Source organism: Plecotus auritus (genome assembly GCF_963455305.1).
Source record: "Plecotus auritus genome assembly, chromosome: X".
Taxonomy (NCBI): Eukaryota; Metazoa; Chordata; class Mammalia; order Chiroptera; family Vespertilionidae; genus Plecotus; species Plecotus auritus.
In genome coordinates, this window is record NC_137784.1 from 108,684,665 (window position 1) to 108,698,227 (window position 13,563).

Genomic DNA, 13,563 nt, shown 5'->3' on the forward strand with positions numbered 1-13,563 from the left:
AAATCCCAAAGGAATTTGAATGTTGAAATCATTGTAAGTGGTTAAGAAATTAGAAATAAATACGTTTCTTTCCTCTTCTTCTCATTTCTATGAGAAATAGGTAGCCTTTTGATGCCTCCTTAAACTAACTCGAATGCCAGTCCCTGCTACAGAAGCAAGAGAAGACTTAATTCCTGCACTTACCAGCTTGTCCAGGCTGAGCACCTTTATTCAAATCTTGACATTGTTTCTCAACATTATGGGATGGAGCTGTAGCTTCATAATGGGGTCCAGGAGCTGAAGGGAATGTTAAAACTGAGCCACATCTTTCCATGCAAATATCTAGTGGCATTAAAGGGAGATGTCTGGCTGGCTGTTGGAGAAAGTGTGAGCAAGCCCATAGGCCAGGACCTTAGCCCGACACCCCAGGAAGGCAGGCACTGAGAGTCGGTGGGCTTCCAGGAGCGGGGGCCTTGGGTCCAAAGGCTGTTTGGGGGGATGCGAGGACAATATTCAGGGTCTTTTTTAAAAATCCAGGTACAGTTCACCTAACAACTGTTTGGCACTTAATATATTCACAATGTTGCGCAACCATCATCAGGCACTTTTTTGGTTCCTTAAATTGAGTATTTCTCTTTTTGTGTCCTGGTATCCCTCTTTCCCAGAGCTCAAGAAGCCACTGGGTAGAGTGGCACAGTGTCTCTAGGAAGCACCATGAGGCTGGAGGTTGGAGAGGCAGTTCCCTCCATTCCCCCACCTCCCAGTCCCTACACCTGGATGCATTTGGGTGGACTTCTGGATTTTTCTTTTACCCTTCCTGTCTGGCCGAAGTATTTTAAAAGCTTTTTGCTTTTCTCTCCAAGCATTTGCCTGATCAGACTCTCCATAGGTTGTCTTCTTCCTCCCTTGGTGGGGATCCCACTGGGCAGAAAATGAAGGAGAATCCCAGTAGGGTGCAAAGGGCTTGAAGCCGGAAAGGTGAGCAAGAGCATCAGGGTTGCGCCTTATGTAGAGCTTCCCTCACTTTGTGCAAGGCCCTTGTTCAGGAGGAGTCTGGGAATCAAATCCTCTTTTAAATACGCAAAGGAGTATTACTATTTACAGCTATCTGTAGTGAATCCTTTCATAAAGCAGGTTGGTATTCATCTGGGTTATAAATGTGGACTTCCTGTATTGGGTTGGCTTAAAGTGAGGCCCATTTCTCCTGAGCTCATGAAGGATGTAGTGGCACTCCTTCATGCGTTTATTCATCCATGCATTTAGTGATCACCTGTTAGATTTCAGGTACAGTGCTGGGTACTGGAGGCCAGATAGTGAGCCCTTTCTCTTACAGCCTGGGGCTTTGAGCACCAAGCCATCCAACTTTCTTCCAAAGGCCTTTGGAAGACCTCATCCTCGGATCAAATGACAGGCAGGCACGTGACTGATTTGCCTTTGACCCTTTGAAGGGAAGAATAATATCCAAGCTAGCCAAGGGAAAACAGGTTCATTTTTCCTCCTTTGTTGGAAAGAATGTGGGAGGTGGGGGCATTGTTGCCATTTGGTTTGGGGCACTGGAGGAAGTATCGGGACTGCTTTTCCTTCCACTGATGGAAGGGTTAGCAATTTACCACTTGAGGTCACTGAATCACAGGTTTTTGTTTTTCCTGCCAAAGACCTCTGCTGTATGACCTCATGTTGAAGACGGCTTGTTTTTTGTTTTTCTCCCCTTTCATGTCCCTCAGCTGGCAACTTGGTTGGAGGAGATGGGGAGGGGTCTGTTGGGACCTTGGGAAATTGAGAATCTCTGATTGCCATGTGACCACTCACACTGAGTACTTAAAACATTTTTTTTTAATCGAGGCAAAATTCACATAAAATTAACCTTTAAAAGTAAACAATTCAGTGACATTTAGTGCATTCACAATGTTGTAGAGCCACTACCTCTATATCATTCCAAGACATTTTCATCACTCCCCAAATGAAACCCCGTACCCCATTGACCAGTTGCTTTCATTTCCCTCTCTCCCCAGCCCCTGGCAACCACCCATCTACTTTCTGTCTCTATGGATTTGCTCATTCTGGACATTTCATATAAACAGAATTATATAGTATGAGGCCTTTTGTGTCTGACTTCTTTCATGGAGTAGCATGTTTTGAAGGCCCATATATGTGGTAGCATGTTTCAGTACTTCATTTCTTTTAATGTTGAATAATATCCCATTGTATGGATATACCACATTTTCTTTACCCATGCATCAGTTGACTCACATTTGGGTTGTGTCCACCTTTTGGCCATTGTGACTAGAGCTGCTGTAAATGTGCATGGTACAAGCATTTGTTTGCATACCAGTTTTCAGCTTTTTTGTTATATACCTAGGAACAGGATTGCTGGACTGAGGGTATTTTAAAAAATATATGTTTTTATTTATCTTTTAGAGAGAGAGGAAGGGTGAAGGAGAGAGAGATAGAAATATCAACATCAATCAGCTTCCTCCTGCTTGCTCCCCATTGGGGATGGAGCCCGTAATGCTGGCATGTGCCCTGACCAGGAATCGAACCATGACCTTCTGGTTCATAGGTCGACGCTCAACAACTGAGCCATGCCAGCCGGGCTGGACTGAGGGTATTTTTTCAGGAAAGAATAAGAGTAAATGACTCTAAGTTATGGGAGGGGGCAAGGAAAAGGAAAGTCAGTCTTCATCCTGATTGTATGTGAAGACCTGTGAGGAAATGTGACTCAAAGCTGCACCATTGAGCAAGCTTGTAGTTTCTTCCTGTGTTCCACTCATGGGCCTGTTCAGACTTTTGCATCTTTGCTCATGCCAGTTAACTTTGGCCATCTCAAAAAGGGAAATTCACCTGCAAATGACAAAGATTTGCTGTTAGTGAGGAGAATTAGAGGAATGTGCCAGGGGGCTCTGAAGGCAGTTTCCAGAGAGGAGTCCTAGGAATGTGGTGACCTAGGGCTGCTCTGATGGAATCCTCATGTGACCTCTTGGTGGGGATGGCAGTCGTTTGAATGCATAGGTTTTGGTATGCTGGTTAAGCAAGCACATTACTTTATAGTCTGTAGTCTTGCCTTGTGGTAATTTCTCCCTCCCTTTCTTTGTTTTTTTGGTTAATCCTCACCTGAGGATATTTTTCTATTGATTTTTAGAGAGAGTGAAAGGGAGGGGGAGAGACACACAGAGAAATATCAATGTGAGCGAGACACATGGATTGGTTTCCTCCTGCACGCACCCTGGCCAGGGTTGGGGATTGAGCCTGCAACTGAGGTACATACCATTGACTGTAATTGAACCTGGGATCCTTCGGTCCACAGGTCGACGCTCTATCCACTGAGCCAAACTGGCTAGGGCTCCCTTCCTTTCTTTCCCATATATTATGTTCTTCCTATGTTCTAGGCACCTGGGCTTAGGTACCAAGGAGACAGTGATGAACAGAGCAGATGTGGTCCCTGTCTTTATGATCTCATCCCTGGATCTCCTAGCACATCTAGCACAGGGCCAGGCACAGAATAGACACCTGCCTAACTGACCATTGCTTTAGGAAGAAATCACTGTCAACTCTCAAGTGACAGGGTACAGAAGAGTACATAACTTAAGCTGGCAGCTGTGACCTCAGAGTTGTTTCTTAGAATGAACAAAAGATCTAATATACTTGACTAAAGGTTTTCCATTCTGGCTGCTCAGCCATTACTTTGAAAGCTTCTCTCTGGCTGCCTTTTCCTACTGGAAGAAACCCTTCATCTCCTAGAACACTACTAAAAAAGGACTCCTTTCACCAGGTCACAACAGCTAAGAGGTATTTTTGCTGATAGGATATGTGAAGATAAAGGTATGTTGGAGTGGGTAGGACCTTCCATCAGGAGAAAATAGCTCTGCTCCTTTAAGAGTGGCTGCCTGCTCACTTCCTCCTGGGATTTCATTTTCAAGGGGCACCCTCACCTCATCTGTGCCCTGTGGACTCTCCCGTCCTGTTGCCCATGTGTCCCTTAAGGGCTGGTGGCAACCATACACAGCTAAATCAGCTTGCCAATTGCACGAGGTGGCGTATTGGTAACCACAGGGCCATGTGCCCACAGATGACACAATTGAATTTGTCATTAAAGACCTGCTGTTTGTCCACGTGGGGCTGAAAATTGAAACAGTTCCACTAGATGAAGCGTAGCTAGGAAACAAGGAGTCTAAGTGGTGACCTGATGTCTGTCCTCAGATCAAGTAAGCAAAAGGTGGTTTACATTTTTTTTGTGGTAAAGTACTTACAACACAATTCATTATCCTAATAATTTTAAAGTGTACAATTGAGTGGTATTAAGTATAGTCACAGTGTTGTACAAACATCACCACTATCGAGTGTCAGAACTTTATCATCACCCCTAAAGGAAACCCTGTACCCATTAGGCAGTCACTTCCTGTTCCCTCCCAACCACCAATCTGCTTCTGTCTCTCTAAATGTGCCTGTTCTGGATATTTCATATACATGGAACCATAAAATATATGGCCTTTTGTGTCTGGCTTATTTCACTTAGTATGGTGTTTTCAAATTTCATCCAAATTGGAGCATGTATTAGCACTTCATTCCTCCCTGTGGCTGAATAATATTCCATTGTATGGATATACCACATTTGCTTATACCTTTATCAGCTTTACATTTGGGTTGTTTCCACTTTGGAGCTATTGTAAATAGAGCTGCTGTGAGCATTTGGGTGTTAGTTTTTGTTTCAACACCCATGTGAAAGGTTTTTGTGAGGATAAACTTGGCCATCTACTAGATGTTTTATTTGTTTTTGTTTTTTTCTTAATCCTCACCCGAGGATAGTTTTCCATTTATTTTTAGAGAGTGGAAGGGAGGAAGAGAGACACACAGAGAGAAACATCGATGTCAGACACATGGATTGGTTGCCTCCCACACGGGTCCCTGACCAGGGCTGGGGATCCAGCCTGCAACTGAGGTACGTGCCCTTCACCCCTTGACCAGAATGGAACCCGGAACCCTTCAGTCCATAGGCCGACAAACTGGCTAGGGCTCCTAGATGGTTTTCAAAGATGAAACAGGAATTGTGCTTCCTTATCTTAGTTTGAATTGGGGAGATCATGATTTGGATAAATAAACATTGTGACCATCAGGGAATTAAAGTCCTGATATAGGTCTAGGATTCTTCTTGAAGAGTAATTGCCCTGCACCATTTAAAGCAGGGATCCCAGACCTAAATGCCTTCAGGCTGATCCTGTAAGAGAACAGAGCAGGCTGGGTGGGGACTGTTGAATTGGACAACAGCACATGTCACCTCTCCCTCCAGCCAACTGTTGACATACAGGAATGTGGATTCAGTGTTGCCAGATCTTCTAATATTTTTTTCAAGAGAAGTTGGAAATCTGGATTTTTTTAAGTGAAAGCTCTCAGTTTTAAAATGATGGACGTTAATTATTATTATTTTTGTTTGTTTGTTTAAAACACTGGGCTAACCCCCAGGTGGTCAGTGGGCTAGATTTGGCTCCTGGCTGCTGGCTTGCAACCTGTGATTGACAGCCAGAAGCAGATCACTCTCTCATCACTCCTAACCCCTCTTGTGGTCCTCCCCTTCTCCTATGTGCCTAGGCCCATGTGTACATACTTTGCTTCAGATTCTTTATTCAGCCTATCCTCCTTGTCTCACTGCCTTCTCTTTTATTAGATCACCTTTCGGATCTTCAGGGCCGTGCAGAGGGTGATCCTGGTGTATCCTGGGACTTTTACAGCAGTTCCGTATTGGGTAAGCTTGCGGTGGGATTCTTCCCCCACCCCCATCCCTATCTATGGCTTAGAGATGCTGGATTTGCTTTGTATTTCACTAATTCTTCTTAAAGGCCAGAGTGACCCTGTGGAAATTGCCTTTCTTCCCCTGTTACTGTTAGTAGCTTATAGACCTTTTCAGCCCAAACTCTAATGCTTGCCTCCCCCAGACTCAGAACTCATTGGCCTAAACTAGGAGATGCTGCTTATTTGGAAAAAGCTATCATTAGCCCTCTACCACCCCCACCCTGGGTATTTATTTTTCTCTTCCCTTGTTTTATCCTAACCCAGCCAGAAGCACCACCCCTATGCACATTGTCACCTTTTGTGGTATGGCTCGCACTCAAGAGAGACCCAGCCCCTCGTCTGGCAGCTGCCACTCCCTCCCTTCCCTGGCCCCACAATGTGTACAGTTTCTGAGATAGCTGCCATCTCCCGAGCCCTTCGCCTTCTGGCCCAAGCTTTCCTCCCTGAGAAGAGCAGCCAGTCTTTATCTGTGTCAATCATCTATCATTCACCGTCAGGCCAGGGGCTGCAGACTGAGGGAGGCACCATCCTCTAAGCTTCAGGGAAGCTGGAGCAGGAGAAGGTGGGGACAGAGTGAAATACACCATACCCAAACTCATGTCTGGGTAACGGAGCTGGTCAAGCCCCCTCTGAGCTTTTGGAGATTCCAGCAGGCAGTTGGGGTGGTTTTGGAAAACAGCGGCGGGGGGGGGGGGGGGTGAGTGAAGAACAGGTGTTTTTACCTTGCCTTTGATCGTAATGGTATCCTCAGACTTTCATCTCCAGCAGCGGAGCAGCTCATCCTTCACATCACCTTGCTTTTTCCCAACTGAAATGTGGAGTAGTATAATGAATCTCTGGCCTCAAAAGATTACTATCTTCCAGGGCTCGAACTTTCATGTGCTGTGGGATTATCGAACCTTGGCCCTAGCCAGGGGTCTGTAGGCTTGTTGTTTATCTTCTAATCACCCACCTTCATACCCCTTTGTCTTTTTGTTGTTGTTGTTAATGCTCAGCCAAGGATATTTTTCAATTGATTTTTCAGAGAGAATAGAAGGGGAGGGGAGAGACAGAGAGAGAGAAACACTGATGTGAGAAACACATTGACTGATTGCCTCCAGTACACATCCTGACCCGGACTAGGCCAGGGATAGAGCCTGCAACCAAGGTACATGCCCTTGACTGAATCAACTCGAGAACCTTCAGTCCTCAGGCCGATGCTCCAACCACTGAGCCAAATCTTCTAGGGCTGTCTTTTGGTTTTGCTTTTTTAATCCTCACCTGAGGATATGTTTCCATTGATTTTTAGAGAGAGACAAAGGGAGAGGGAGAGAGAGAAACACTGATGTCAGAGAGAAACACCCATCAGTTGCTTCCTGTTTGTTCCCCGGCTAGGGATCAAACCCATCTTAATCTGGGCATGTGCCCTGACCAGGAATCGAACCCGAGACCTTTCTGTGCATGGGATGAAGCTCCAACCAACCCAGCCACATCAACCAGGGCCATACCCCTTTGTGTTGTTGGAACATTTCTGTTCTTCGGTTTTGTGCATCTAGCTAACTCCTAATTCCCTGTGTGCTGTCCTTACAGATGAAAAAGAAGGGTTTGCTTGTGACCTCCTACATAATCCCCCTGGGAGTTCTGATCAGGAAGGAGATGATGGTGAAAAGGATGATTTTATGTTTGAGCTCTCAGACAAGCCTCTTCTCCCTTGCTACAACCTCCAAGTGTCAGTGTCCCACGGGTAAGTGTCTGAGAGACCTTTGGGGACTGAGTGCCAGGATCCTGGCAACCCCTGGTCTGCCTTCCTTGGAGGGTGGAATTCTCCAGAAGGAAGCTGAGACCTAGAGACAAATGCTGCAACATGAGAAACATAATATATGACTAAGGCCATCCTCACTTTCTGGCCCAGATTGGTTATGTTCACAACAGAAGCTGGGCTGTAAGCTCTACATACGCTGAGTGCATTTATTTCCCAAACCCCAAATCTAGGTTCACTCTCTGAAGGAGTTTTGTGCTGTTCCCTGGGTGAAAGAGATGATCTGAGAGATATTTGGACTGATGAACTATTAGAATCTCTGGGACATTTTTGTGGTTTCTAGGGACAGCCACACAGAATATTTGAAATCGAGAGTCTAGGAAAGGACAGGACATATGGTTGCCATAGGGATGGGGCTACTGGGGTCCTTAAGTAATCCCCAGGCTGCTCTCTCACATCCTTAATGCTGCGGAGAGGATGGCATCGGTGCCGTCATCTCAGATTAACATGTATTTTATAACAGGGATCAGCCGTTGTCGGAGACTAGAATTTACCTGACACTTAACATTAGACTGAACCCAATTTAATCTCTATTTGATGATTCGGAAGGCTGTTGGACAGCTTGCAGGGCCACTGTTCTTGTCAGGTTCACCATATAGCAGCGTGTGGCAGTGCTGGTTAGGATGATGAAGGAAGAATTGTCCTTTTTTTCTTAGCTTTCACCAAGTATTTCTCTCTGCTCTCTTCTTCACATATTTCAAACATCTTTGCAAACACTTTCAAGGATACTTTTCCTTTGATATCTATTGTTAAAACATCAGATCCTTTTTTTAAGTGAAAACCCACAATAGAGTGAGGAGTGGACAGTGGGTCAGGAATCCTTCAAGTGAGCCCCTCCATTGAAGGCTCCGACCATTCCACCACAGTTTCTTTGCATCCCTTCCCCCATGGCCAGATAAGAATAAAAATAGCCTATATGATGACACTGGTAGGGATCAAGTTTCAGGGGCTTTTGGTCCTTATTCTTCTGGGCATAAGCTGATCCCTGAGGGCGGGGCTGGGCCTCTGGGATATAGTATTGCACAGTTAATTAATTCCTTCAAAGTATTCAGTACCTCCTTCTCTGAAACAGGATCTTGGGCCCAGGCAGTAAAAGTACCAGGGCACTGTGCTCTAGGTGTGGACAGAATGCAAGCAACCTGGGCGGCACACCACTCGGCAAGCAGTGTGGCAGAGAGGTTTTTTGTTCAAGAGCTTGGTGTGGGTAACTCTGGTTTTCCTGACGTTCCATCTTCCAGTGCCTCTTCTGAATCTGCCCTTCCCCACAGCTGCAGCACGATGTGAAATTTTGTTTTTCAAGAAGTAGGGGGTTGCCCAAACCGGTTTGGCTCAGTGGATAGAGCGTCGGCCTGCGGACTGAAAGGTCCCAGGTTCGATTCCGGTCAAGGGCACGTAACTTGGTTGCGGGCACATCCCCAGTGGGAGGTGTGCAGGAGGCAGCTGATCGATGTTTCTCTCTCATCAATGTTTCTAACTCTCTATCCCTCTTCCTTCCTCTCTGTAAAAAATCAATAAAATATATTTAAAAAAAAAAAAGAAGTAGGGGGTTGTGGAACAGTGACTTGCCGAGGCCCTGTGGGGTTCAGAAGTGCCTTCTGTATCATCAAAACAAACCTGAATTCTGATCACTAGTGTCAATGTTCTAGGGCAGTGGTCGGCAAGCTGCGGTTTGCCGCTCTGTTGACTAATGAGTTTGTCGACCACTGGGATAGGGGCTTAATCACAAGGAACAACAACAGCCTGTAATTATTGGAATTGAGAGTCTAGGTCAGTGGTCGGCAAACTCATTAGTCAACAGAGCGGCAAACCATGGCTCGCGAGCCGCAGTTTGCCCACCACTGTTCTAGGGGGTTTGCCATTCTTTTTTTAAAATACATTTTTATTGATTCCAGGGAATAAGAGAGAATGAGAAAGAGATAGAAACATCAATGGTGAGAGAGAATCATTGATCAGCTGCCTCCTGTGCATCCGCAACCCAGGCATGTGCCCTGATTGGGAATCAAACCGTGACCTCCTGGTTCATAAGTCAATGCTCAACCAATGAGCCACACTAGCTGGGCAGGGTTTGCCATTCTTTAATGATCCAAGTGTGTGGTATTTATAGTCCCTTTCTCTTAACTCAGAGTGCCCCATTCCCTGATTGTGTAAGATGACAGTTTTCACTCATTTGGAAGAAATGATGCATTTTAGGGATAAGTATTGTGGGTGTTGGTAGAAGTTTTAGGCACTGTGTAGAACCTTCAATTCCATAAACATGTCTTAAGCAGTTGCACCTTTCCAAAATGGGCTCCATTATAAATAGTATAATAGGGGTGTGAACCAAGTGCCAGAGACTGTGGAGGGTGGGACGAGCAAGCAGCTACATTGGCGGAAGGCTTAACAGGTAATATGGCGTCTGAGCTGAGCCAGAGAGGAGAGGAGGAGGGAGGGTGTGGCATGAGCAAAGGCACTGAGACACACAAGTTCCAGAAGTTCAGAAAGCAGGGCTAGCCCTTCCCCAAATGGCTGGCACTTGGGTGAGGGATACTCTGTGTGTGTGTGTGTGTGTGTGTGTGTGTGTGTGTGTGTGTGTGTGTGTGTTGGGTGGTGATTGGCCTGAAGAGGTTGAATAGGGTCATGATGCTTGGAAGGTCTTGCATAATGTCATGCCAAAAAATTTGAAGGGTTTTGGTTTTTTTTTTTGCTGAAAGTAGTGGGGGTCCATTGAAAGCTGTTTAGGGAATGAGTGAACAGGTCAGATTAAAAAAAAACAAAAAACTAATAGTAACAGAGGGTCCAGTGAGGGTTGGGGAACAGAAAAGTGACTCTTGGCAGCAAGAAAACCAGCTAGGAGGCTGATGTAATATATAATATAGTCCAGGCCAAAAGTGGCGAAGGCTGGACATGGGACAGTGGAATGACAAGAAGGGAAAGCCCTGGACGCAGGGACCACTGACATGGGGATGAAGCATTTCTTCCTGGTTTAGTCCACGCAAGCGGCTGGCCTATGACTGGTCTCTCCAGCACCCTGCTCAGCTGTCTCCAGGCTGCCACCCAGTCGGGTGTGCTCAGCGAAGGCAGACTGGCTGTAACGTGAGCTCCGGCCCTGCAGAAACGATGGTGCGCTGGAGAAAAAACTTGTCTAATGCATTCCAGAGCCAAAGAGAAATGCCTTTTGGATTACCCGCAGTTTCGGCCTTTCTCCATGGCCCCCCTCTGTTGGGGAAGATCTTGGAGAACAAGGAGGCAGGGGAAGCCAGAGTGCAAACAGGGAAGAGAAACCAGTGGGGCTGCAAGGGTCCGTGGCGAGGAGAACTGGTCCCCGCAGATGGTCAATTCTGGGGCATGGTGCTGGTGAAGGCCTAGGGGAGCCTGCTAAGAGTTTTAGGTTCTGGAAGGCCCTTTCCCTCCTGCTCCCACTTTTTGGAAGAGGTCAGTCATGGGTTGAGTGCTCGCCATTTAGCTGAAAAGCTGGGCCAGTCAGTGGAGCGGGCAGGAGAAAATGTTTGCCTCAGCTACACCCAAGGAGCCTCTGGTTTAGTGGTGGGGGGGTGGGTAGCCAGATGGGCAGCCTTCCTGAGCTTTTCAGAGTGTTCCCTGCACACCCACCGCTTCCCCTCCACCCCCTTCCCTAACTCCCATCCTTGCCTTTTGCAGGCCCTGCAACTGGTTTCTCTTTACTGATGTCCTGAAGAGGCTGAAGCTTTCCTCCAGGATCTTCCAGGCCCGGTTCCCGCACTTTGAAATTATCACCTTGCCCAAGGCTGAGTTCTACAGGCAGGTGGCCTCCAGTCAGCTGCTGACCCCTGCTGAGAGGCCCGGAGCCATGGACGAGTGCCCCCCGGGCTCCTCTGAGACTGTGGAGCTGGTGCGGTATGAGCCCGAGATACTTCGGCTCCTGGGGTCCGAGGTGGAGTTCCACCCCTGGAACAGTTGATGGGGAAAGCAGCTCCTCCCTTTTCTTCTTTCTCCTCCCAAGTTCACCCTTCCCCACCACTCATGTTTTCCCCCACCCAGCACCAGACTGCAGAATGAGGCAATAATCCGGACCAACAAGAAGCCGCCTTATCAACGCCAGCATTAGTGACTGGATTTCTTTTGAGGAGGGCGTTACAATTAGTTCTCATCTCCCCGTCATCGTTCTTGTCATGTGGTTGATGATGGGGGTGGAAAGTTAAACTCCACGTCTGAGGACAAGAGGTCCCCGGGGTGGTGGGAAATGGCACCAGGGTCCCTTGGACTGGCCTCCTTGTATATGACTAAGACCAAACCTGGGCCCTGGGTGGCCTTGGCCTGTCTGGAGGAGAAAGGAGAAAAGCCTAAATCTCTGAGCGTCCCTTCCATTCCCCTGTGTTCTTCTGTCTTCCATAGTATTTATTTTATTAGTATTTAATTTGTTTTTCATTGGTTTCTGATAAGTCTGTATCACTGTGATAATTTGAGATAACTTGTATTGAGGGACTTTCTTCACCTCCTTTCTTTGTTTTTTTGTTGATAAGCTCTGGAGCTGCTCCCCCCTTCCTCCCTCTGACAAAGTTACTCCCAGGGTCCCCCCCCACCACTACTGGGGAGGGGGTGGAGAGGGGTGGGAGCCATCCACTTATGACTAATGAAGGTGGCTGGTGCTGGCCCAGGGCTGGGGGTTTGGGGGTAAATCCTGAGGCTTTGGTGCTCCCCTACCCCCAGTTTTTTTCTGTTTCATCACCCCCTACCCTTTGCAGCAAGCAGCCCTGCTACCTTGACATCGGTGTTTACTGGGGAAGAGATAGCATCGTGGGAGGGGGGAGGGGTTGATGAGAGTTGAGAGGGTCTGAAGGATGAGGTCACCTCCTCGTGCTTTCTTCACTGCTCCCCTCAGAGTGCACAATATGGGTGTGTTCCTGCAGCTATGCCCCCTGCACCCCCAGCCACCCACCCCTGTGTGCTCTTACCCTCTGTGGATACTGAGCCTCTCTGCTCCCAACCCTTCCCCCCCATCTCTCTCCATCACCAGACTTGCAGGACCCCTTCCTCTCTCTTTTTCCTCCTCCCTCTGCCCCCTATTCTACTTTGGAATCTGCAGAGGGCTCTGGGGTTGACTGCCAGATGTGAAGTCAGGCCTCAGCCGTTTCCTAGGTGAGGGCAGAAGACTGGTTCCGGGCAGGACCCGGGGCTGAGTGTGCGGCCTCTAGCACTGGGTGTGTTCAGGGAAAGAGAGGGATGAGCTTGGGCTGCTTCCCTGTCCCCACCCCCACCCCCTGTGTGGAACTGTCTTTCCCACTCTTGTTCTTATTTTTCTACCAATTGCTATTTTTCCGAACAATCCTTGTAGAGAGTATGTGCCATCCAAAGGCAGGAGGGCCTAGCTGCGGCCAGCTCTGGTTGGAGATGGTACAGTTTTATTGTACAGGTGCTAAAACAACAACAACAAAAGAAGAAAATGGAAAAAAAAGACCAAAAAAAAAAAAAGACAAAAAAAAAAGCCAGTTTGAGGATGGGGACAATCTGTTCTCTGGAGACTCCTGACCCATTCAGGAGCATTGGTGGTTATTTTCTTTGTATTGTGTTTGTTCTTTGTTCCCAAGGGGAGGGTCTCAGCCCCCTTCTGTAGAACTGCTCCCCACTCCCATCAAACTGCCCAGTTGGTTTTGAAGTTGTTCTCCCTTTTAAAACAAAACAACAACAACAACAACAACAAAAATATATCTCTCTATATATAAAGTTGAGGGGTTTTGGGTTTTAATTTTTTTGTTTTGTTGGGGTTCATGGTATTTTGTGGTTTATTTTGTTTGCCTTTACTTTTTTGCATTTGGGTGTATATTCTGGCTGACCTTTATGTTTCATTTTAAGCAACTGGCTGTGGAGTCAAAAACACTTGCATACTGAAAAACCCGTGTCAGGGCTTCTGTCTCCTGTCTCTCTTTACTCTCTGTATTGCCTTCTCCGTGTTTGAAGAAGATGGGCATCGTGGGGAGGACAGAGGGGAAATCCCTGATCCTGCTTTGCAGTTTTGGGTCCTTCAAGGTACAACTAAGGAGGGCAGG

At 47.0% G+C, this 13,563-nt stretch overlaps 1 protein-coding gene across 4 annotated transcripts in view; it reads left to right on the forward strand.

Moving 5' to 3' along the window:
- BCORL1 (BCL6 corepressor like 1) overlaps positions 1-13,345 on the forward strand; it is a 66,715-nt gene extending 53,370 nt beyond the window's left edge. For all 4 annotated transcript variants that reach the window (XM_080652203.1, XM_080652204.1, XM_080652202.1 and 1 more), the window contains exons 12-14: positions 5,639-5,716; positions 7,333-7,486; positions 11,198-13,345. In XM_080652203.1, the coding sequence (XP_080508329.1) occupies positions 5,639-5,716; positions 7,333-7,486; positions 11,198-11,477 (512 nt within the window). In that variant the 3' untranslated portion in view covers positions 11,478-13,345. The remainder of the gene's footprint in view (positions 1-5,638; positions 5,717-7,332; positions 7,487-11,197) is intronic.
- Positions 13,346-13,563: the final 218 nt, after the last annotated feature.